This window comes from Lissotriton helveticus, chromosome 5_1, assembly GCF_964261635.1.
Source record: "Lissotriton helveticus chromosome 5_1, aLisHel1.1, whole genome shotgun sequence".
Classification (NCBI taxonomy): domain Eukaryota; kingdom Metazoa; phylum Chordata; class Amphibia; order Caudata; family Salamandridae; genus Lissotriton; species Lissotriton helveticus.
The window spans coordinates 863,268,879-863,295,540 of NC_136065.1; the positions used below are offsets into that span (position 1 = coordinate 863,268,879).

The 26,662-nt window shown below is 47.7% G+C and overlaps 1 protein-coding gene across 1 annotated transcript in view; it reads left to right on the top strand.

Annotated features, from left to right (window-relative positions):
• Positions 1–26,662, top strand: part of PARG (poly(ADP-ribose) glycohydrolase) — a 911,041-nt gene that overhangs the window by 521,582 nt on the left and 362,797 nt on the right. Inside the window, exon 8 of the mRNA XM_078643350.1 lies at positions 16,954–17,046. Within this exon, the coding sequence (XP_078499476.1) occupies positions 16,954–17,046 (93 nt within the window). The remainder of the gene's footprint in view (positions 1–16,953; positions 17,047–26,662) is intronic.

Genomic DNA, 26,662 nt, shown 5'->3' on the forward strand with positions numbered 1-26,662 from the left:
TGTTTATTTATGTCTTGTTTTTAAAACAGATAAATAAAAGGCATTGTCATTTACAATGCCAATAGCTTAAACTCTCTCAAATGCAAGACCTATTGCAGTGAAAATGCGTTTGGGCTAGAACATTTTTTTAAAAGTGTTAGGAGAGAGCGTTGCAGGCAGGACAAAACTATTTGACGAAATAGTGCTCGGAGGCTGTAATTCAAGCCTACCAAGTGAAAGCACACATAACAGGGGGTGTCACCTTGGGAGGTTACTGAATGAGACAAGGCGGTACTAAGGAGGGACTACTAAGCCTATAGACCAATGGACAGCCACAGTGGACAATGAAACAAGCCAATTAAAAATATGGGTGGCAAGTGGGTGGAACTTCAAGTCCCTACCTGAATACAGCATGCCTCATAGATCAGCGCATGCGCTGCCAAGGCTCAACCTAAAAAGACTAAGGTTGGTAAAAAAAACACAAAATGCAGCATTGGCACTACTCCGCCCCTATTCTCAGCCATCCAAATGTTTATTTTATTACTAGCATGCTGCAGAAGGAGGGCCAGATTATTGTAATGGAGTAAACGGCCCGAGAATGCGGAGTAGCTGATGTTTATTGAGAATATTCCTGATTTTAGGGACTCGCTCCATAGGAAGTCAATTTTTCAGACTCGCTTGAAAGGCGATTTGCCAGTATTTCTAGTTGTTTTGACTCACCCACGCCTTCAATAGAGCAGCCAATGGCACTGAGCTAGCTGTTTTACATTTCCACCCTGCACTATTGGGGACATGTTTAGCTTTCCTTAAAATACTGGTATACCACTCATCTGATCTATAAAAAAAATTATTTAGCTGCAATCGAAGTTTAAATAATGTTCCCAATTAATCCACAAATGAGACATTCTGTTACTGCTGAGCATTTTACAATCATCACTGCCCTTATTATCCACATGTGTGTGTCTGATTAGATTATTGGATTTTAAAGGGCTATTCTCATGTTGCAAAACCGGCACATGGGCGTATTCTATGCCAGCAACATCAATCTTGCAGATAAATTCAAAGGTTTTTTTTTGTTCTTTTGATGTCCTTGGAAATGTTGCTGCCAAGCTGTCATTTTATTTCCCAAACAGAGCTTAATCTTAAAGTTAAGGAGCTGACAGGTTTAATAATATTCACTGCCATAGTGTCACAGGAAGAAGCAAGTCATATGAAATGTGACAAGGGCTCAGTATGGCCGCCATTGCCCGTGTGACAGCTTTTAAAAGGCAGGCAGTTTGACAGGTCAGTTGCCCCTCTAGGTTAAATACCCTGTTTTGAATAGATTCTATTCACTCTCAAGATAAACTCTTTCTGAGCTAGGAGTGGTGTTTTTTTTTTACAGCTGCTTCCTTTTCAAGCACAGCCACTCTCACATTTGCTGAAGCGTTCCATTGCCGTTTCAAAATGACATACATAGTTTTCTTTTTAATCACTAAATGTTTTTTTGCAGCTACATTATTCTACAAATTGCTGGCTTGAACTCGCCGAAAATTCGCCTTCCCTTTATTTTTTACACTCCCTAACCTCTTTCCTTTGACCAGATCTCTCTCCCCATCATATATTTGCAAGTTTTTAGTTTATTTAACCTTACAATTGGTGTGTCGCAACAACGTGTTTCCTATGTAGGCACTTAACTTGTGGCCCATTCGTTTTTTTCTAAATGCCTATTTCATATCATTTTTCTCATTGCTCTTACAATAAATGTATATGTTCTGTAATGCATATTGGCTATCGCAGCCCTTCGTGAAACATCTTTTGGCTGTTGATGGCAGGCGCTGGGGCTGAAGAGAAGATTGGCTTGATCTTAAGTTTCTCTTTAATTGAAAGCCTGCCTAAGTTACTAAGAGGCCAAACATTGTTAAAGGGCCGTATGTCTACCCACCTGCACAGCTGTACCCTGATGTTACAGATGCACATAGTATTTTCCTGATAAAATGATATACTGCTAAGACCTCTAGCAACACATTAATTCGTTTTAACATGGGTTAAGAAGTTATCTAGTGGCAAGTGTTCTCCACAAGTCATTAGGCACATCGTTTAAGTTTTTGATAGGCTGTCACTTGCCCAGGGATGCATTATTAGTGTAATTCCCCCTTTTCCCCCCGGATAAAACCATCAATGACCAGTTACCTTGTGCCACACCTCTGACTCTACAGAAAGCAGCCCCTTGCTGCACTGGCGCTGTGGGTTTCTTAATTTGTAACTCTGTCTTCCTTCTCGACCCCCTCCACCAGACCATAATGGTCACTCAAGCTCTGACAAGGCTGGTGTGGCAACTGTGCTGCAGTGTTGCTCTTCCACAAAAATGTCGAACCAAAGGACCCTCCAGTCCTGCACACATGACAAAATAGTTTGATGCTTAAACTTTTGGGCCCATTTCTCAAGAAAACAGTACGAACAGTCTCTTATCAAAAGAATATTGGATGGAAGTTTCCTCACACTAAATCTAGCTGATCCTTGAGAAGATGATATATATATGATGCAGCACAGTGGGTGCGTCCTCATGCTGCTGCTTCTTTTCATGCTAATGGCAGGGATGGGCATCTCTTGCTCAATAGCCAGGTAGATGCATCTCAGCATTTGCTAACAACCTGTCGGGCAGTGGCGATTGTTTGCAGACATTCTGAACATCTTTCAGTAGCATGAGCCATTTGATATGCACCAGAACTACATGTTGAGAAGAGCATATTGTACCTTGTGATCTTCCTTCAGTGTAAAAATCGAGATATGATGCCCTTCCCCAATACTTTGCAAGGTTATCTAAATAAGTGTTGAGTTCCAGTGCCCCTGCACCGAACCCCACCATTGCACTTCAGCTGCTCTCTGCTGTCCTCTCAGCACCCAGACTGACCTGGTCTTCACTACTCTCATTGAGCTTCAGCACAAAGCTTCATTAATCGCTCACCTAGCCCTACACCAGTGCGTCCCTGTCCTGGTGCCCTTTGCACGGTCTTCTCCACCCTCACCAAGACTCCAATACAGCTCTTGGTATATGCTGACAGCTGCCATTTGCTTTTCTTACTTCCCCTTTCTCTGTCCTGTGATTGGTAAAAATAAGTATTCACAGCTTTAGACCCATAGTTGATCAAACAAAGTCACCCACAGGCTTACCGTAAACCACCCCTACCTGAGAAGTGGCACACTAGTACCCCCTCCTTAACAATTTGAAAGACTGTATAGAGATATTTAATCTGGGAAAGTGCCAGTACATCATATATACCTTATTAAGGTAAAAAAGCTGTGTGTTTACAGAGCCATATTAAATTAAGAGTTGTACGAAACCCTACAGAAAACAAAAACACACACACACTGTTAATAGATCCTCCCTGCTACCACATGGCAACCACTCCACAGCAACTGAACACTCCTGTGATCACTATTCTGTGACACATATGGATGCTTGTCACTGCATGCTCACCACTTCAAACACCATCAACTAAAATCCACAATAAGCCTCTTCCCTTCCACATTACACCAGACACATTTAGAACAGAAGCCATCAATGCATCAGTACTATAGGCACTCTTTCACGTGAAACACCATTAAATGTAAACCGCAACATCACAACCACCCAGCCAGTTACATCACCACCTTGCTGAAGTCTGCGTGCCACCTTGCATTCCCTCGAATAATACGTTGCAAAATTTCATGAAATTTTGAAAGTCTGGGTGTGCTAAACGTTGGCCATCGTTGGAGTGTTCCATGCTAAAAGGCACAACATAAACTTTTTCCTTTTAAAAATGTGTCAAATGCATCCATGTATCTAAGATTGTAGAAGCAGCGTTGGTACTATTCCGCTAACATTTTTGGTACTTGAGCTGTGAGATGGTTCAGAACACAAACCAAACGTGTATTGTATTGTATTATCACAGCTTATGATGTATGCACTTTTTCTTGCATTCCCTGTCTCAGTCAGCAGGAGTCTTTATTGAACAATTCTCTGAGGGACAAGCACACACACTCGTACTCTCACGTGTTAATTGAGACACAGCTATTTTCCCTTCATCCCAAAGCGACCAGACTTGTTTCTGAATGTATTTAAAACATGACTACAGAGACTTTCCTCCCTGGTTTGCCAGTGGCTGGTCAGATTTGCCATCATAAAAGATTAGGTTTTTGATATTATATTTGACTTCTTGCCTTTTGTTTAAGTTGTCAGCAGACGTTACTGTCACTGCTGCTTTCTTTTAACTTAAGTGAAATGCAAGGATTTCATTCCCAATATCCTTCACTTGATTTATCTTTGGCGAAAGATCCTAATGTATTGTAAGTCAAAGGTCATTGAGGTACAGACAGGCTTCCTTAACAAGATACTCGCCCCAAAGCTTGGATGTCTGACCCCCCCCGCCCCCCCCCCTTCAAGCATAATCAGTTATAACAGTGATTCCTGCAGAAATTTCTGTAGACCTCACATTTTAAGATTGTATTTTCAAGCAAGAAGACTCAAACTTTATCTGAATTGGGAAAGCAGAAACATTTTATCTTCTTAATGCTTAAAAGGTGTCCCCTTAGTTGTAGTATAGGGCTCACAGGTTGATATCTATACAGTATAGCGATCTCACTTATTTTGTTCTAGATGGCTAAATGTGTGTGTAGGTGCAGCACAAGTTGGCCAAATTTATTGTGCGGCACACCAGTTTACAAATTTACCCGTGGCGGTTTGCGATTCACAAAAATATTTTTTACTTTTTAAAAACTCCCTTCCATCTCAAGAGACTGGTCACTGGGAAATTGATGCGGACGGCAGTTTTAAACATAGGAGATCGTTGATGATGGTTAATTGAGTGCCTCGAGATGGTGACTATTTTCGAAAGCGATGGAAATAAGAACACCATCCATAAGGACGAAAGAATATCTACTGTTTAGCAGTCCCTGTAGAGAGAGATCCAGCAGTCTAAACATTCTGAGTGGGGCACATTGTGGGAAGACCTCATGACGTTTACAGAAGGTGTGACCTTGTTATATTGAGAACGAAGTATTGCACCTACAGATTAAAAATAATGAGGATTACTTTTGTGCCTCCTATGGAGTATTTTATGAGGGGTGGTGAAATATGATTGATTGACCACAACATTTGAAAGTGATGTCTTAAGAACTTATTAATGGGGAAGTGATATCAATGTTGTCCTGAAGAAAGTGTCTGGCATTGGTATTGTCCACCAAAACGCATAGACAAGATATTGAAGACGCGATCTACAATGCACTGGGGATCTGTACATGTAAAAGGAATACATAAAAACCTTGTGACGTACCTAGAAGATATGTCTAGCTACAAAGACTAATTGTTCTGTCTACAATGATTTCCCCTGTAGGATATATGTACATTGTAATTTTAATGTTTTATTTGATGTATGATGTTTTAATATGGATAGATCTTATTAATGGTGTATAAAATATAATATATTAAAAGCCATGTTTTTTCCCCAAAATCGTTAGTGGTGTATGGTTGTATGTGTTGCAGGCCTTTTCTTCATTAGAAGTGAGAGTATTGAACTGAAGAAAAGTACCCAGGGGAATTTTAGTTTTTCTAATTCACAGCATTGCCCTTTACGTTTCATCCACAGGCAGTCTATCGAATTGCTCCTTGAAAGTAGTGTCCTTAATATACCCCAAAATTGAGTATCTGCCCTCCTAAAATCTAGACTCTATTATCAACCCTGACATTTCCCCTTGCTATACTGGTTTCCCTCTCCTGCCGTTCTGTCTTAAGAAAAACCTAATGTTTAAGGAAGATAACAAGACACATATATTTGATTAGGAGACATATTATTTCACAGAGCGTAGGAGTCTCCTGTATTAGGTATTTAAGGCTAGGCCACAGTCCCAAGTCCACTCATATTATAAGTGAATTGGTACTTCACACATAGACTTTTTGTGCCCAGATCTTTGCCTCAGTCAAACTCTTCATGCAAGTCCAAGAAAAAACATAAGACGTTGAAGCAAGAATCAGCCCCTTCCCTGCAACTCTCAGACTTGAGAGAGGATGCAAGATAGCCAGTGTGCCTCCCTGTCTCATTCCCGATCTCCATTGGAGGCAATTCCAAGTCGAGTTCCAGTACACTTAGAGTTCCCGGGTCCAAAAGCGACATCCCAGCAAGTTGAGCCCTTCAGAGAGGCCTTGCTTCATAATCTTGGTACTTTACTGGTTCCTTCTGACACGCCTTTGGGGCTCAAGGATCTGCAGGGGCCTCCAGTTGGACTTCTGCCATCGGTCTGCCCTCTGCACGCCTAAATCATCATCAGGTTCCGCACCAGATGCAATGCTGACTTTGGTTACGGCACCACCCCTTGGTCAGGTTCCCTGTGCATGATACTGATGACTAAGGAGCATTAGCAGCCCATGTGCTATCTGACTCCGAGCAGAATCCACCATGAACTTTACTCAGGCTGCTCCTCAGCATTGATCCGGAACCGCCATCGAACCCACTGGAGAACTTCAGGAAGTGCCGCTGTTGCAGAAGGAGAAAGTGTCCGGTTGAATCCAAAGGTGGATTCCAGATGAGAGGTACCTGCAAGCAGAGGGGACATAGTCTATGTCACTAATGAGTGACCAGGAGGCTTGGAAGAAGAATGCCCTCAGATGTCCGCTGTTGCATGATGGATGGCGATGACCGTGACTCTACAGCTGTGGGGACCAGGCGATGCTGAGGAGGACCAGGAGACGTGCACAAGCTGTCCCACGAAGGATGTCGAGTGCTATGGTGTCGGTGCCCGGCGGGAGCACCAACAAGCCTTGGCAAATGCAAACCAACGCAGAAATCGAAGAAGGAACAACGTCGGGACCAGCACGTTTCAGGGGACTCGCCTAGAGCAGGGGAGTCAGGGCAGGCCCGAGCAATCAGGGAAGCCAAAAAGAAACAACGGCGACCCTCAATTGGACCCACAGGCTGGAGGCATTGGAGTTGCAAGAGGACCTCAAGCAGCTCACCAAAAGATTCAAGCCACGATGCACACAATGCGATGTGGCTGATGATTCTAGTCACTGGAGGGGCTTGAGGTTGAGGCTACTTGTGGCCCGAAGATCAAGTTGGACGCGGTGCACAGGGATTCGGTTGTTGCAACCCCCCACAAGGGATACTGGCCTCAAACTTGGTGAGAGGGAAGGGCAGGCCTTGGGAGCAGTGGAAAACCACCCCCCTGTGTTGCAGAACACACAGAGTCCGGAGGAGTTCAGGAATGCAGGAGAGGGACTCCTTCACTCCAAGTGAGATTCCTTCAAGTGTCTTTGATGCTTCACATCCTTGGAAGGTTCCTGTATGATGCACAGGCACAGACGATGCAGCTGACTGGAAGGGAGACGAAGTCCGGCCCAAACGAAGTCCAGTGAAGTCCAGAGTGACCAGATGGTAGAAGTAGAAGTAGTGTCTGATATGAATCTTCTCCCACAACGAATCTGCGGACCTACACCCAGGTAAGCCCTTAAGTACCCTAGTGAAAGGGTTGGGAAGATTCGGGCACCCTGGACAGGGGGAGTTTACTCCCATGTCCTTTGTCCAGTTTCGCACCAGAGCAGGAGCCAACGGCTCCCAGGACTGATTTGAACTGTACTATGCATAGGGACACCAAATGAGCCCCTCATGCAGACTGAGTGGCGCTGGCAAGCGCACCCACCTCAGCCCAATACCCTAAATCCTTAAATCCTGTCTGGGAGGTGGTCACACCTCCCTGTGACAGGATGCCTATTGTTCTGCCTTCCCGGTGCTCGAGCTTGGCTCGGCAGCAGGGGGGCTTGGCTCAGTAGCCGGGGGCAGAACGGTGTCTCTGGTCGGCAGCACCATTTTGTGCTGTCCGGGTCAAGAAGGCTGGTATCTGGAACACTGAGCGCTTAACAGAGGGCTCTTCCAGTGCTTGTAACCATACCTCCCAAAGTGTGGGGGTATGATTCCAGTAAACTAGAAATATTCCCCTGAGTGATTCCAACATGTTTGATACCAAATAGGATAGGATTAGTGGCAGCCGTTTTCAAGATGGTAATCGCGTAATTACGCGGCACCCCCCCTATATAGTATATGGCTGCTTCACTGACAACCCGGGAGAATGGACTCCTAGGGTGGAGGGGTGCCCTGCTAATGCAGGGGCAACCTCTCACTTAGAACCAAGCACCCTGTCTTCAGGATTGCCAAGGCCTGCTATATGGGTGACTTATAGGTTTTAAGTGCAGTGACCCTTGATATAGCAAACCTATATCTTTAGTAAGTGGTGCAAGCACCAACTTACACAGGCTGCAATAGCAGGCCTGTAGTTCCATTCTGAATGTTCTCTCATGGGTGACAAAATACATGCTTCAGCCCATGGAAGACCTCTGGGGTACCTACGCCCTGGATACATGGGTACCATATACTAGGGACTTATAAGGATACCCAGTATCCAATCTGAGGATGTACCTAAGTACTAAACATAACAATTTAGGGAGAAATCAGATAGACTGGGGTCCTGATTAGCAGGATCCCAGTCCGACTAGTCAAATACATCTTAGCACCAGGCAACAAGTAGGGGTAACCATAGAAGCAGATCCTGCGTTCCTACATATAGCATCACAGTCCTCAAGAATGCTCTTGTGGGCCCTTGGCAGAAATCATGTTGGGGTCCACCTGTTAATAGGTGGGTTGCTTGTTGCCATCATCCTGCACCAAGCGATACCAAAAGGGAGGGGGTGGGGGGGGCTTGGCAGTTCGGGCTGGACTGTTCCCATGAGGCACAGGGTCAGGCTGATTTGCATATGGACATGTCTGAACTGGGCTGGTGGAGTGAGCTAAAGAATGGTGATGGATTAAACCCAGATCAGTTAACTGGGGGTTAGTGTTTGATTTGCTCAAACGCTCCGTCCATCATCACCTTTAGTATTGCTTTGTTTGCCCTAAGTTGGCAGGGTATGCCCAGACGTGGGACCCTTGCTCACTCTACCACTGGATTCAAGATAGCCTGGCTGATGAGGATTATGAATCCAAAACCGGTCCCAGGATGCTTGTTTCCGGTCCAGGGAAGACATGGCTTGGCAGTTCGGGCTGGACTGTTCCCATGAGGCACAGGGTCAGACTGATTTGCATATGGCCATGTCTGAACTGGGGTGGTGGAGTGAGCTAAAGAATGGTGATGGATTAAACCTAGATCAGTTGACTGGGGGTGAGTGTTTGATTTGCTCAAAAGCTCCGTCCATCGTTCCCTTTGGTATCGCATCATCCTGCCCCAGGCGACCCAAAGATCCAATGCCAGAGAGTTTGGAGGTACAGGCGTATACCGGTAAAGTCGATCCCAATGCCTTCCCTATCAGTCCACATGATCGTGAGTCATAACAGATAGAGACATTTGGCAAGCTGATATTATCCTCTATGAGCCTTGCTCTAAGGTCAGTGAACCCCAGCTGTCCTTTAAGCTGCTGCTCCCATTCAGTTCTGGACACGGTGGCACGTGTTTTACTTGCTGTTCCGGATGACCTTTGGCTGTTACTTTTTCAAGCTATGCAGGATGGTTATGATGAAGTGAAATCCATATTATGTTTTGGCTTGGACACAACCAGCTGCTTCGGTCAAGCAATGGCCACCAGTGTGGTACTTCGCCACCATGCCCAAGTGAGGTCTACGGGCTCGTCCGAGGGTGTCAATGCATCCCTGTTGGACATGCTGTTTGACGGCTCTCTGAAATGGCTTAAGGAAAGTAGAGCCACAGAGAGTTCCTTGGGTCTTTCTGCTACCACCAGACAAGTCATCCAACAATTTCGCCCTCTCAGCGGCTATGGTCAGGGTTAACAGTTTTGCCAATGCCAACCTCCTTCACCAGCCCAGGAGGCCTTTCAGCTCTTCCGTGTCCGAGGCTACTGTCTCAAAGGCAACGCCCAGGACAGTAGGGACAAAGTGTGGCCAGGTCTTTCAACCCACTACACCAGAAGCCAAACTGCTTTATTGTGTCCTTGTCCTCAGACAGCCACCCTGGCAGTATCCAATGGTTACTCCAAGGGTCGTAGGCCATCACTTCAGACAAGTGTGTCCCCCAAATTGTACATTGGGGATACATCATCCCCTTGCTTTCTCACTGCCACATCTTCCACCAACATCAGAATAGCTGTTGGAGGACTGCCTGTCTGTCTTGCAACAGGAATTGCAGGCCCTTTTGGTCACCGGGGCTGTAGAGAGGGTTCGAGCCTCGCAAGTAGGAACTGGGTGTTGCGCTGTTACTTTATTGTGGTGAAGGAGGGGGGCTTTTTTCCTACTTTGCATCTCCTCCCTCTCAACGCCTTCCAATGAAAGGACAAATTCGAAATGCTCATGCTAGTCCAGGTCCTGTTTGCTCTAGTCCCTGGAGTCTGGATGGTGGCGTTGGACCTGCAGGACACTTATTTCCATATCCCCATCCTGCAGACCCATAGGCAACATGTGGTTTCCAGGCCAGAAATATTTTCCGTTTGCAGTGCTCCTTCTTGTCCTCACTGATTCCCCTCGGGAGTTCAAGAAAGTGATGGCATTGGTCGCAGCACACCTTCGGAGGTCGAAAGGAGCAGTCTTCCCCTACCTCGATGACTGGCTGCTAAATGCGGTTTTGCTACAGGCAGTGCTCAACCATCTCCAGATGACAGCGAGCCTCCTAACATCATTGACATTCGCCATCAATAAGTGAAAGGCACAAATGAATCCAAGATGCTCTAGTTTATCCGAGATATTCTGTATATGGTACGGTGTTGTGCTTTACCTCCGGAGCAGTGTCTCCAGGCTATTCAGGCTATGATTCCGATGCTTAAGCCTCTCTGATGGATCTCAGTGTGGAGGACTTTGAGACTCTGAAGATTGTTGGCCTCCTTCATCCTGGTGACCAAACATACTAAATGCATATGCAGGCTCTGGAGTAGGACCTCAAATTCCAGTGGACACAGCATCAGGGGAATCTGATAATTTTGTCAGTAGCAGACCCCTCTCTGTAGTCCACCCAGAGCTGACGGGGGTCACAGTTGGAACACTACTGGGTTAGGGAAATCATCTGTTTGAGGTGGAAATCCGAGCACTTTGTCCTACGGAATTTAGGGTGATCCACTTAGCTTTGAAGGCTTTCTTACCATCCACCAGAGGAAGGCTGGTGCAGGTGGTCACGTACAACATAATTGACATGTGGTGCTCCAACCAGCAGGGCTGGGTGGTGGTCTAGGTCTCTATGTCAGGATGCTCTGTGTCTGTGAAAACACCTGTACTAGCAAGTAATTTCTCTGGTCGTAAACCATCTGGCGGGATCTCTGAATGCCAGTGCGGACGTACTCCGCCGCCAACGCTTTGCCAATCACGAATGGTACTTGCACATTTAGATGGCACAGGCATTCTTCTATCAATGGGGAGAACCCTATCTCCATCTTTGCACCACTGCCTAGAACGTGAATTTCGGCACATTTGCAAGGTGGACTTTCCAAGACAGCTCTCTCTCTGCGTTTGTCTGCAGTTTGGATCTACTGCCACTGAATCTTCTGCCTAAATTCTGAAGATCACAAGCAACTGAACCAAGTCATCTTAATGGCAACAGGTTGGGCCTGGAAAGTGTGGTATCCTGAACCCATGTACATGAGCTGCTGTCTTTCGATCATGCTGTTGCTTCAGGAAGATCTTCTGTCGCAGCAGCAAAGCAGGGTACTGTATCCGAGCTTGCAGAATTTACATATCCATGCTTGCCACAGTTGATCTCCTGAAATTGTTGTTGGAGTCTTGACAGCAAGGTGTATCTCCACATAAACAGTATACAACAGTTGTAGTAGGGATCAATGAATAATGTCCTAGCTAGCGTAACGGAAAGTTTCAATTCTATTAAGGACTTGGAGGTGAGGATCATGCTATTCTTTCTCCACTTTTATTGAATAGCAGCCATTTTAGATAAGCAGATCAAACCACTATTCCCATGAACCATAGGGAAAACAAACAAACAACAATAGCGAGTCCATGGCTAGAATGTACAATCCTCTGCACCAATCATGGTCTCCCAAGGCGTTGATAGTCCCTTAAAACTGTTCCTCCTCCTCTTTCGTCGCTCGGTCAGCCATACCAGACATTTCAAGAATCCTGTTTGTTGTACTCGCCTGCAAGAACAATGCATATATCAATGACAGAAAATGTCAAAGAATTATCCCTGTAAAAGAGATACTCCAGAAAAACACAACAAATCATCAACAAGCGATGTAATAAACAAGACATCAACAAGCGATGCAAATAAGCAAGACCTTACTTACTCCAATACGAGGGAGGGTATACAGCAAGGAACTTGTACCCTGGGTGGGATAATCCTTGCCTCCGAGTCCTTAATAGAATTGAAACTTTCTGTTATGCTAGCTAGAAGATTTTTCATTCTACGTCAGGACCGGAGTCGAGGATTATGCTTGTTTAAAGCTTGCTCACCACCACATGAGCCACATCAATCACCGGTTTGAAGTAAAACCGCTTGAAAGTAGAATCAGAAGACCAATCTGCTGCATTCAGAATGTCTTCCAGGCGTGCTCCCAGGGTAAAAGCTTTGGAGGCCATCGCCCCCTTTACAGAGTGTGCCCCAAACACAGGCAAGTCGATCCCAGCTTCCTGCATTACCCACCTGACCCAACGGGCAATCGTGGGAGAAGACACGGCCTTGTGGGGCTTCTTGAAAGAGATAAGCAACTGGCATTCCCCAGGAGGACGAAACTCCTCCGTCATCTCCTCGTAAGCCTTAAGGCAAGATACCACACAAAGCTTCGGGGAATCCGGAAACGCAGGATAAGTAATAGACTTCACCCCACTCTTGGTGCGTCTACGGATAGTAAAAGTAACACCCGTAGGGGAAAAAATCCTACCAGACACATCCAATGCTCTGATATCCGAGACCCGCCTGCAAGAGACCAGGCAAAGAAGCATGGCCAGTTTTGCGGAAAGCTCCTTCCGCGAAAAAAACCTATTTGGCTGCCAGGAAAGTAACGGTTTCGAAACCCTTTTAACATCCCAAAGATGGGAATACTGGGGTTCCGGAGGCGGTGAGAGCTAAATACCACAGAGCAAGCGACAGACCAAGGGATACTCTCCAACTGGCGAGCCGTCCGCTATGACATGCCCTGCAGATATAGCGGAGCGAAAGGTATTGACGGTCCGATACCCCAAACCTCCTTCCGCAAGTGAGGCCAAGAAATTCAAGATGGAGGCCACGTCTGCTGCCATGGGAGCAGTAGCGGACCCAGCGCCTTGAGACCCTCCGGGTGAGTAGTGCGCTATACAAATGCTCTGATTGATTGATTGATTGATTGGGATTGATACTCCATCGCAAACACCAACGACACCACCGTCCCCAAGAGGACCGGTATCTCTTGACAGTACTGTCTGCCCAGGCTTTGCCCATGAATGCCGCAGCCAATTCTGAAAGGCCTGGGACCGCCCAACGTCCCCGGTAATCCGCCAAGCCATGAGCGCCAGAGAACCCTGCTCGATCAAAGGATGAGGATTCCCTGACAAATCTAAGAGAAGAGTCGGAAACAGGGGGAGTGGGATTGGAAAATCCCAAGAAAGTTTCAGAAGAACTGGAAACCAGACTTGTGATCTCCAAATCGGCGAGATGAGCACCACGTCTGCCAGTTGACGCCGCACCTGGGCCGTCACCCATGTGATCATAGCAAAGGGAGGAAAAGCATAACTCACTTCCTCCCTCCAGTTCTGAAGGAACGCTTCAGACTTCTCCGCCAGGGGATCCGGCCTTCAACTGAAGAACCGGGGAAGCTGGTGATCCAGGTGGGAGGCAAAGAGATCCACTGAGAAGGGACCCCAAAGGCTTTGTAGATCCGCGAACACCCCGGGGTGCAGCTTCCAGAGACTCATATTGCAGAATTGGCGAGACTGGAAGTCCGGAACCTGGTTGTCCTGGCCCGGAAGGTATTCGACCGTGTCCGAAAGATGATGGTCAGGCAGTACTGCCAAAAGGTCGCTGCCAGATCCGAGAGGACTTTGGAGCGTGTGCCCCCAAGATGATTAATGTATCGAACCGCAGACACATTGTCCATCCTGAGAAGGACGCAGGACCGGATCGAGTCTTTGGTCCAGCACTGTAACGCGAACGAGCCCGCCAATAGCTCTAGACAATTGATGTGTAACTTCCGCTCCGATGGAGACCACACACCTCCCGTGGCAAATTCTCCGCACCTCGCGCCCCATCCGGACCTGCTCGTGTCGGACAATATCCGGCGCACAACCGAAAATGGCTCGTCCATTCCATGCCTCCCATTCGCGGATCAATGTCCGGCGTGGCGGCCACCTTCCCCTCCAGGGAAGGCAGAGGACACTCTGCCCGAAGGCCGTTGCGAGTCGCAGGCTCAAGCGTGCGGCGGATCCTACTGCCCACATACTGGGCGACCTTATCAGAGGGGGCCCAGTCGGAGGACCGCGGATGAAAGATGTCTTCCGGGTCCAACATATCCGCGCAGAGATTCTGCCCGTCAGAGGAGGGGTCGGGGCGCGAAGGACGCCAAGGGCGAGATGGGCCAGCGGCTTCATCATCGTCGTCCCCAGGAGCTGGGGGCGCCGGGGGGGGAAGGGGGAGCGGCCGGCTGGGGTGCTTTGCTGGCCAAAAACGCTTGCTTCAGGCGGTCAAAGGCATCCGTAGTCGGGCCAGTAGGCTTGGCGCGCTTCGCTGGGGGCTGCGCATCCGCCGCAGGGTCAGAAGTGGAAGGAACGGCAGATAAGCCTTGGGACGCCTTGGCCAGCCTCTCACAGGCTTGGTCAGATTTACGAGACAGTCTATCCTCAAGGGGTGTCATGGCCTGCTCCACCGCCTTATGGATGGATGCATCTACAGCATCGTAAAAATCGTCGTCCCACTGGAGGGCCGTAAGGGGGTCTTCTTCCCACTGGTCGTCCTGATAGACATCCTCTTGGAACTCCTCCATAGTGCAAACTACACCAGACACTCACGAGACAGGAAGTGCACAGGGACTTAGAGGTGGTATCCCTCAAAATACAGAAGGCTGGGTGTCAGCCAAGAGAAAAGCAAGCAATGTGCGGAATATAAAGGGCCTCAGTCCTGGACCCACACAGCCCTGGTGCCAGAAAAACTTTAAAAGGGCCGCCCACAGTAAAGACTGGGTCCACAGCAGACACTGACCGCGTTACTGACTCCCAAAAAGGAGCGTTATAGGCCTAATGAAATACGGACCCCCACCCCAGGCAGTAAGACTGCTGGCTATACTGACCCGATGTCAGGGGCGTAAGAAAAAAATATCTATCAAAGGCAGGGATAATACCCCTAACTCAGCGCACAGACCCTGATCAGGGGCGTAACTGCGGGCAAAGATCATACCAGGCGTGCGCGGCAGTGCTTGTGCTCTGAATTCCGATTGCTAAGGAATTCACTACCCCCCCCCCCCCCCCCCCCAAAGAAGAAACGCCGGCAAGCGCCAGGCGCCCAGCGTCGGTGTAACGCCCAGAGCAATGAACACCAGAAACACAAGACACAGGGGGAAAGCATTTTGAATAAACAGCGCGATGCGCAAAATGATAACCGTACAATAAAAAGCTATATATATATGTGGAAGAGACACAAAAGCTGAACTTATCTTTGGCTGCAAGCAGCGAAGAAAGAGGAGGAGGAACCACCTGAGTTAAGACTACTATCAGACGTTAGCATGGTATAGTACCTTAGCTGGACATTTGTCAGATGACTACGTGTATATGTTCATACATTCACAAAGCATTACTGCCTCAACTGTCAGGTCTGTCAAGAACGGCATTTTCTGTGCTCAGTCCTGCAGGACCTTTTGGTCTGAGCCAGTTCACAGAGCCACTACCTTAAGAGGTACTGCTATGGTACCTTATTCCCATGGTAAGGAATTTGTGGTGAGAAGTATCCTTCAGAAGAACAAGTTACTTAACCTCCGGTAACTATTTTTATGGTGGATACTCGTATCTAACCACTGATTCTTCTCCACTCTCTCACCTCCCTGTTCTGCAGAATGGTTTCCTTTCCATATAAAAGGTCACAGTTTAGGAATCTAAAATCGGAGTCTTCCAATTTGCTGGTGGGATCTGCATCTGAGAGAGTGGACAAGTTAATGAAAGAAAGTGACATCAGGGTGCCTGGGTGTGGTGCTCAAATGCGGCTCAGCTTTTCACGTCTGAAGTGAAACTGCATTAATGCAGAATTGCAGACACCACCTACTGGCGCTCAGGGCCACTGCATGTTGAGTTTTCTGGATCTAGACTGGTGCTTCGGGATATTCTCAAAGTGAGGAATCTGCAGTTACATCGAGTATCCACCAGAAAGAGCATTGCTGAAGGTAAGTTACTTTTGGTGTCCAGACTAAGACATGAAATTTGAAGAAGCCTTATATATTGTGCGCACATTGTGTCAATTGAAGGCGATGAACGGCTGAGAGGCCTACTCACAGCACTGTCTTCTCTTGCTTCACCCGAAAATAATGATACCACAACAGTTGCGCGGTCAGATGTTTGTAAAAAAAAGGCAGGTCTCCCCACTCCTTTGTGATGTACACTTACACCAGCTAATACAGGCAGAAACAAATTCAAATGTATTTGAGCACGATTCCTGTTTCTGTTCTGATTATTTGGGGGCAATTCGAGGCCAGACAGCTATGCCATGGTTTTATAAATATTCTTACTGAAGTATTGATTTCCTGTTACTTCTGCAACCTCAAAACGTAAACGAATGACTGGTGTTTGTCTCGAGAACCCCTACCTGCAGGCAAAATGATAAATGCAACTTGCGTCTGAGGGCAGAAATGTAGCTTTAATCTGAGGGGGGAGTGAAGGGTTTCGGAAAACATCTTTTACTAGTGGATAAAGACATTACTACGGGCACCGCTACTTCCTGGACTGACTTATCTAGTTTTCAGATATTGTTTGAAAAGATGCCTTAAATCTTGTAACATGGCTAGATTCAGAATAAGTGACGACTGAAACTGTGTCGTATTTCATGTTTTGTTTTCCTGTCTCCCTCTAGGCGCTGGAGGAAGCTGAGGCCCTTCATCTCTTCCAGTCCATCCTGCCTGACATGGTTAAGCTGGCGCTCTCTCTGCCGAGGCTCTGCACGCAGGTAAACAGACACGCTCCAGTGAGCGGGCGCGCGCGGCCGCCATGTCTAAACTATAAGTAATGGCGGAGGTCAGGGTGTCGGGGGCGGGTTAGCTTTCTGATGAAAGGTTATGGCTCTTCCGTCACTTTCAGTTAACGAACTGGGGCGGACTCTGGACAACATGCATCCAAAACACTGGAAACGGCTATTAGGCATACACAATCCTATTTCTCAACCTTAATTCAAGCCATACATCAAAACACTTCACCAGGCCGCCCCTTGAAGAAGCAACCTTGGTATTACTATGCTGTTTAAAAGACCGCCCCTCGGAGCAAAATTGCGTTACATTTTACCTAGTGAAAATAAAAAAGAAAGGCAAAATGATACCAAAATTAATTGAGCAAGCCCATAGCCACATTATCGGGTTATAACGCTCCCTCGGGTATAAAAGAAGAACGACGCTGTACCTCTGTCAGACTTCGGGCCTTGGGTGAGGCCTAGTTTCTTTGACACCAATAATTGCTGATTTACCAAGGGAAAGTCCTTTGAGAGGACACCCTAGATACTTAGCCGCCTGTGCCTTTTATATTATTTCGATGAAGTGACTCACTGTGTTAGCATAAACAGGTAAAAAAAAAACCTTGCATACCTATAATTTCTTATAAACGTTTTTTTTTTTTGCCACATTAACTTTTTTCCTCACCAACATGGATTGCACATGTAATATTCTTATGATTTGTCATCTGTATTATTATAAATAGTGCTCAGTGCTAGCTGTCAAAATGTCTGCTGCAGCAGGTGCATTGAAATTAGCCGAATCTAAGCTCTTTCTTGTAGCAAGCACACCATTATGTGTCGGGCAGATCTGTGGGAAGTGTTTCCAACAAAAAGGTATTTTTCCTTTTTTTTTTGTTTCACAGGCATCACACCCTCAACAATTGGCCTGGAAACCCATTCCTGCAAAAACCATTGAGTGAAAGTTTTGTGAAGTTAAAAAAATATTTCAGTTGAGTTTTGTTATCACGTTCCTTTCCTGACTCTGCGCATCGGAACACCTCCCCGTTTCTGCTCTCACCCCTTGACCCCTATTATATATATAAATCTTTATTCGGCTTGTTCACAATGGAAAAACCATAAAAGAAGCAGAAAATATCACACAGTGCAAAAATACATATGTTACATAATATTTCATATAAAATTGATTTCACAATTAAAAAAATAGAATCGATCAAGAATGTGCAGGGAGCCGCTCAAAGTGAACTTGACGAGAATTTTTAAAGATTGTTTCTGTGTTTCATAATGGATTTTAAGAAACTACTAACGAAATAACAGACATTTTCCGTTTCCAGCATTTGCAGTCTTAAAAGAGCGGGTCTGCATTGTCTCAACCCCCAAGATCTTAATATCGGTAATAGCCAGATCTTTCTGTGGGCTTGATGGAATTTGCAGAGCAGGATCACATGCAGATTAGACTGTGTTGATGAACCATCACATGGACAGGGCGGGAGAATGGCATTCCAACAGTTTTGTGACGGAAAAGTAACCATTCTAAAGAAGGTGTTTAGCCTAAATCTTGTGATTAACATTCTTTCGTAGGTTGATGTTTGAAGTGCCAGATACGGGTGAATGTCATAGGCTAGTTGAATCATATTTGCGTGGATAACTGCCGTTTTTGATGCGTTGGATGCAAGTCTTAAGGATTCCAGGTGTCTTAGTGCTTTCTGTTTGAGGTCTTTTTTCGAGATGTCTGTTATAGTTACCGGATCCAGGTAATAGTTCTCTGAGCCTAGATCATTAAAAAAGTTTCTAACATATAAAAGCCACTTTATTTTTGTGGAATTGTCCAAGTTCATTGAGTCTGCGATGATGGCTTGTGTCAATGCATTTTTGTCTGACATCCAAATGCGGCGCCACAACATCAGCGGTTCTATTTTAATTAGGTCCTCTATGTAGGGTATGCCTAGTTCTAAATGCATTGCATAGATTGAGGTACCTTTGGGGGTGGCTAACAGGAATCTTAAAAAACCATTTTCTGCCTTCTGGATAAGACTAATGTCGGTGTAACCCCAAACTCCCGCACCATATGTTGCGATAGCCTGACATTTGGCGTTGTAGATCTTGAGGAGCTCCACTGGTGCCCTTTTGCCTAGTCTCTGAGAGAAAGTTGTTAGGGCAGCGATTGACCTCTTGAACAAATGTGCCCTTGTGTTCACTGCTGGCTTCCAGCTGAGTTGGTCGTCTATCATAACCCCCAAATAAGGATATTGGGGGGTAGCTTCAAGCTTTTGGTTATTGAGCTGTATGGGTTTTATTCTTTTTTGGCCTCTACCAGCTGTCATTACGAACGTTTTTTTCACGTTCACCATTAGGTCGAGGTTGCCCATGAAGGTCGTGTACCTACTCACTGCTTTCTGGAGTTCGCGAGGTGTTCGTGCGAGGATAACAGCGTCATCCGCGTAGAGCAGGGCTGGGATCAGGCGGCGGTTTATGCGCGGGAGGTCCTGAGCCCCCTCCAACATCTCCCCCTCCAGACCGTTGGTATAGAGTGAGAAGAGGAAGGGGGCCAGGACACATCCCTGCCTGACCCCACGCCCTACGCTAAACGGCGACGTCAGCTCTCCATTTACGCCAAAGCACACTCTGGCCGTTGCTCCGGTATAGAGCTCTCTTAGAAAGTCCAAGAGAGGTGGATCTACTCCTAATTGGGCTAGGACCCTCCACAGCTTTGCATGTGAAACGCAGTCGAAAGCTGCGGAAAGGTCGACAAAGACCATATAGATCTTAGTTGGGATGGCCTGGGTGTATTTGCCCATTATTAGGGTGAGGTTAAGGACCTGCTCTAGAGTGCCAAAGCCCTCGCGGAAGCCAAATTGAATGTCAGAGAGTATGCCCCGGTCCTCGCTCCACTGCTGAAGACGCTCTAGGATCACTCTCCCCACTACTTTCCCGAGCGAATCCAGCAGTGAAATAGGCCGGTAGCATTTTACATCTTGGCGGTCCCCCTTTTTAAAAATGGGGACCATTATTGATTTGGTCCAAGAGGTTAGGATTCCCTCATTAGCGGCCGCTATACAGACTCTAGTTAAAATGGGGGCCCAAAGATCTAGGTTGCTTTTAAAAAGGTCCACTGGGACCCCATCGGGTCCTGGTGCCTTGCCAAGTTTGCTGTTCTGCAGTGCCTCCAAAAGATCTGGAATATCAAAAGGCACCAGGATGGGATACTGGGCCTTTGGGGGTAGTTGTTCTGTTGATGAAGTATTTTTGAAGATGACTTCAAAGTGAGAAACCCATGTGTTTTCGTCGATAGCGACTTCTATTTTTGGGATACCTGTTTCCGTGAGATATGGAGTTCTGACTGTGCGCCAAAATAGCTCGCTGTTTTTTGACACTGCGCCTTTATGGAGGTCATCCCATAGTTTTTGCTTGAGTTGAGCAGTTCTCAGCTTTCTTTCCCCTATATATTGACGCCTCAAGAGTTGGATCTGAGCTGTGTTTCGCGGTTTATTATGAAGTGCAGATTTTAATTTTGTTAGTGCGGCTGTGCAACCATGATTAAACCATCTTGGTTTTATAGAACGGTTTGATTTGGGTTTTGAGGTGAGTAGGTCCTTTATGGAATCTAAAATTGATTTAAAGTTTATCAGAACTTCCTGATGATTTGATGCAAGGTCAAGGCATTTTACAATATTTGGGTAGGTCCGAGTTATTAATTTTTTCGTTATATCTTGCGGATTAATTTTTGCCCATTTAATTGTGAATCCGTTATGTTTACCGACCTGGATTTTGTTCTGTATGAGAGTGGTCGCCATCTCCAATTTATGGAAGGAGTTGGATGGCATAGAAATCTTAATTGTTAAGGCTGAGTGATCACTGAGGGGGTTAGCAATGACCCCAAAGTCTTTAACTTTGTTCATAAGGTTTGGGGAAAGGAGTATAAAATCTACTGTAGTTTGATGACCTCTGCCCACGTAAGTCGGTATGAATTTATTTGGGTCTGCTTCCGGATGGTTTACAATGTGCAGATCCAAGTCCGACAGGACAGTGTTAATAGCATTTCCCAATTTATTATGAGCAAAGTGCGGTAAAGGTACATTAAATTCGTCCACTATCCCGCAGCACAATAGGTTGGTCGCTGTGCAGGGGTGGAGATTGAAATCTCCTCCCCAGATTAGGTTGGTTGCCTTATTTACAGATCTCCAGTGATGAACTTGTTTTAATTTATCATATAGGGTTGTGAGGAGAGTTATAAAGTTTTCTTCCGGTAAATTATTGTATAAATTGGTCAAGATGATTATTTCTTTATTTGCCAGGGTTAGTGAGAGGATTTGGTGGTTAGCATCCTGAGAGAGTGTAACCACTTTGTTAAGTGGTAGGGTGTTTGCAATGTAAATTATTAATCCGCCTTTCGGTCTGCCCATTGGGCTGGTCAATGCTGAAATGAAGAAGGTTTTATAACCGTGTAGGTGTAGTTCTTCTAGTGACCATGTCTCTTGGAGACAAATTATTTGATATGGGTTTAGGAACTTCTGCGCGGATCCATCCTCGATTTTATTTCGGAGGCCTGCGGTGTTCCAGTAAAGAACTGTAATTGATGAAGAGTCATCATTTAATTCTTCTATTGAGGTTATGAATTCCTTGTTTCTGGAATCTAAGGAAGTAATAGGGAGCTGTGGTGACGGGAATACGTGAGGCTCGTTTGGAATGATCTCTGTTGATTGTCAGTCGACCATTTCTAGGCCACTGTACCTATTGTATAACGGGATGTTATGCCATGGATCCCACCGGGATTGACCTCTGAATGGGGGCCATTGCGTGTGGGGTTTTCTATCGTCCCATCGTCCACCCTGGTGGCGTTGTCTTACTGTGTGCCAGGAATAATCTGGCTCATATATGTTGGGGGGAGCATGGTATCTAGGGTTTGGTAGGTCGTCCTGCCTGGGGAATGGAACAGACCAGGGAGGCTCCTGCTCCTGTATGAAGCGGTCCGCTTGCCTAAAAGGATAAAAGAAGGAAAGTGACTTGATCTTAATTCCTCCATTTGAGGTGATATCTTCCCACGCGCAGACATAGTCCGCTATGCGTGGGTCCTCAAAAGTGATCGTTATACAATCCCCGGGAATGGTTTTTCTAGTACTGCCCACCCACGGTACCCTTGCTACGGATCTAATTCTTCCGCGCCAGGTAGATGGAATCGGGCGGTTGGTCTGGAGCCAATGCTGGGCCTTATTTTTTAAGGACCAAGCCGGTTCCGAATTGGGATCTGTTAATTCGGGTACACCGGCCATAACCACCACGTACGGTGAGGCCTCAGGAGGGAAATCTGCTGGGAGTCGTGAGGGGCCAGGATTCCTTGCAGTATTTCTCTTGGGCCTATCCGAGGGGGTTTTTGGTGGTGGGACTAAGGGGACTAAAGTTTTTGTTGTTGATTTATTTACATTTTTGCCAGAAATTTTATTAGCGAAGCTGCTGGGTGCGACCGGGGTGACTGCAGTTGTAGGTGTCGCACCTGAGGAGGTTAAAGTGATTACCTGTTGCGAGTTATTAGTAGTACTCAGGGCAGCAGCAGTTTTTGATGTTTCAGTCGAATTTAAGGTGTTCTTATTAGCGGGCACATTTGGAATGGTTATCCGGAGAGTTTTTTGTTGCGGGTTGGGCAAAGATGGATTAGCGTTAGCTGAGTTGGTAATAGTTAATTTGTTAGTGTTATTTCCTCCTGTTTTTTGTGAGCATGATGATAAAGTTGATTGTTGGATTTTTAGGAGTTTTGAGATTTGCGACTCTAGAATTACTAATCGATGTTCTAAGGGTTGGAGTGCCTGTTTAACTATACTAGCTATGCTAGAAAGTGTTAATTCTTGGGCCTCCGTAACACTCAAGTCCACTTGGGCTTGTGTGTGAAGGTGAGGGTCCAAGACTATCGGAGTAGATAGTTCCGTTTCTGACTGATGGACTGATGCTAAAATCTCTATTTGTACCAACCTATCATCTTGATTTTGTGAGATGCTGGATGGCAGCACCAGGCTTCTTGGTGTGATAGGATTTCTGGGCGCCCTTTTCTTGCTAATAGCTCCCTCCCTCCTACCCCTTTCTATTCTTTTGTCTGTGGAGGAAGTTTGTGGAGATGTTACCGAGAGTAATTCTGGTGTTTTTTCTAAATCAAAGCTGAGCTGGGAGTCTGCAAACTGGGATACTGACAGATCTACTGTGTTTGGCAAGCTGCGTCTCTCTTGAGTTGGCACTACCTCAGCGTTTGAAGCTCCTAGTACTGGGGATCTGGCTTGCGCCAGAATGCCCAGTGAGGATCTTTTGGCAAATGCCAGATCTAAAGAGACCCTTTCTTCCATCATTGAAATACTTTGATCTATAAATGTATTAGCTTTCATTAGGAAGTCGTCCATAGGGCCAAGCAATTTACCCACTGAGCTAGGGGCTTTGGTTTTGATTTTGGATCCTCTAGTGAGAACCATTATTAATCTTGTTGGGCTATGAGTCAGAGGGGGTTCTTAGAGTAGTGATAAATTGGGGATTTTCAGATGAAAATATCAGAGGGGTGGCCCAGTCCAGTCTCTACCAGCCTCTAACGGCCTTGAACGGCCCGCTCTTTGCCCGGTCTTCGCCCCGGGCTGCGACCCGCGCGCGACCCGCGGCACGTTAGAGGCTGGCTGTTTATTGGGGAGGTTCTAAGGGCGTGGCCGCCGGGGGAAGAGGCGCCGGCTCCAAGGAGCGGTGGTTTCTGGGCCTCGCAGTCCCCCGGTAGGCTTTTCCTGGACACAGCCCAAGCACTACAACCTGGGCAGGGCGCGCTGAGAGCGAGGTGATTTACCGCCGATTGCAGTAACGCTCCCACCAGCCGCCCTCTGCCACAGGGAATGCGGTGTCTTTCAGGAGCAAGAAAGGGATTCCTCAGGTCACAGAATCAGCAGGTCAGTGAGCGGCACCCGCGCAGCGGGTGTCGCGAAAGGTTAAGTAGGAGCAGGTCAGTTCAGAGGGCGTGGCCGCCGGGGGAAGAGGCGCCGGCTCCAAGGAGCGGTGGTTTCTGGGCCTCGCAGTCCCCCGGTGGGCTTTTCCTGGACACAGCCCAAGCACTACAACCTGGGCAGGGCGCGCTGAGAGCGAGGTGATTTACCGCCGATTGCAGTAACGCTCCCACCAGCCGCCCTCTGCCACAGGGAATGCGGTGTCTTTCAGGAGCAAGAAAGGGATTCCTCAGGTCACAGAATCAGCAGGTCAGTGAGCGGCACCCGCGCAGCGGGTGTCGCGAAAGGTTAAGTAGGAGCAGGTCAGTTCAGAGGGCGTGGCCGCCGGGGGAAGAGGCGCCGGCTCCAAGGAGCGGTGGTTTCTGGGCCTCGCAGTCCCCCGGTAGGCTTTTCCTGGACACAGCCCAAGCACTACAACCTGGGCAGGGCGCGCTGAGAGCGAGGTGATTTACCGCCGATTGCAGTAACGCTCCCACCAGCCGCCCTCTGCCACAGGGAATGCGGTGTCTTTCAGGAGCAAGAAAGGGATTCCTCAGGTCACAGAATCAGCAGGTCAGTGATCGGCACCCGCGCAGCGGGTGTCGCGAAAGGTTAAGTAGGAGCAGGTCAGTTCAGAGGGCGTGGCCGCCGGGGGAAGAGGCGCCGGCTCCAAGGAGCGGTGGTTTCTGGGCCTCGCAGTCCCCCGGTGGGCTTTTCCTGGACACAGCCCAAGCACTACAACCTGGGCAGGGCGCGCTGAGAGCGAGGTGATTTACCGCCGATTGCAGTAACGCTCCCACCAGCCGCCCTCTGCCACAGGGAATGCGGTGTCTTTCAGGAGCAAGAAAGGGATTCCTCAGGTCACAGAATCAGCAGGTCAGTGAGCGGCATCCCTATTTTATGGGATCCAATATCGGATGTAATAGAGTACAGGCCCAGCTGTCCAGTCCTTCCCGACCCCTACTTAATGGCAGCCGCTGCGGGGACAGGCGAGCAAGACCACTGACTTATTGTCAGTGAAATTACTCTCCCAACACCATCAAGTGTGGCCCTCCTGAGCCCCTGCACTCTCGAGTGTTGGTGTACGAGGCCCGCCTCCACCCGCAGGCTATACCTGCCCCTCATCCCTGGTGGTCCAGTGGACCTCTCACTCTTTCTCTCGCTCCGTTCTTCTGCTTGCCTTTTCCTTTCACCTTTTTCCTTTCACCTTTGTTTTTCACCCTTTCACTGTCACTCTCTATCTCTTTCCATCCTCCTTTTCACTTTTATTCTCTTCTTCACTATACTCTTTATTCTGTGCACACCTCTCCCGGATTTCCCCGCAGCTGCTGCCCCCGGGCCCTTCCCCCCCCCAGCACAACCAGCCCAAGCCAGTTTCCCCTCCCTGCTCCCGCCTCCCAGCTGACCACAAATTAATGGCGGCCGCTGTGCTAGCGCGCCAAAGCCAGTCCCGTCTGCGCCCGAATGTGACCAGCTCCAGGAAACCTGGACCTCCGACCCGCCAACGCTACAGCCCAGTGGCACTCTACGCACTCAGTCCAGATCGCAACAACAATTGCAAGCTAGCATCACCAGCCGACACCCACGGACCATTCAGCTGTCCCCGCTGCCGCCACTCCTGCAGCACCGCCAAGACCATGGATACAGCACAACCCGCCCGCAGCAACGCAACCGCACCAAAGACCCTACAATGCATCCTCCTCAAAGTCCGATCCCTCCACAAACACAACACCGAAATCTGGGACCTCCTCGACAGCACCACCCCGGACGTCGCATTCCTCACTGAAACCTGGACTAACACCACCGTGGGACCTGACATCGCCATCGCCATTCCCCAAGGATACAAAATATCCCGGAAGGACCACCCCACCTTCCCTGGGGTGGAATCGCCATCGTCCACAAATCCACCCTCCGACTGATCACACTTTCCGACGAGCCCTCAGACCTGATGGAACACCTACACTTCAAGATACAGGCCAGCCCTACCGCCATCCTCCGGGGAACCCTCATCTACCGACCGCGCGGACCATTCACCAACTCAATCACGGACAGCATCACCCCGCAGGGCATCACGTCCACCAACTACACCCTGCTGGGAGACCTCAACTTCCACCTCGACAACCATCAAGACCCCAACACCACATCCCTCCTGGATAGCCTCTACAACATAGGACTCTGCCAGTTCGTGACTGAGCCCACGCACTCAGCAGGACACATCCTCGACCCCATCTTCATCACAGGATACTCCATCACTTTCAGCCACACCACCGAACTCCTGTGGACAGACCATCACTACATCCATTTCACCTTCAGAATACCCAACATCCACACAACCCAGCACCTGCTCCCACGCAGAAATTGGACTAAAATCACAGGTGACCAGCTCACCACCTCACTCGGCAACTCCACCCCAACCATCACGGACAACGATTACCCCAACATCGCAGCCCGAACCTTGCACAGAGGGATCTCCGACTGCGCCAATACCATAGCCCCCCTCAAGAAGAACAACAACACACATGCCAGGAAAGCCAGCTGGTTCACCACCGAACTCCAAGAGTCCAGACGGACATGCTGCCGTCTCGAAAATGCTCCATATCTACAGAAGCCCACAACAACTTCAGAGCCACCACCAACTCACCAGAGATACAAGAAAGAAAGCGATCCAGGACATAATCTCC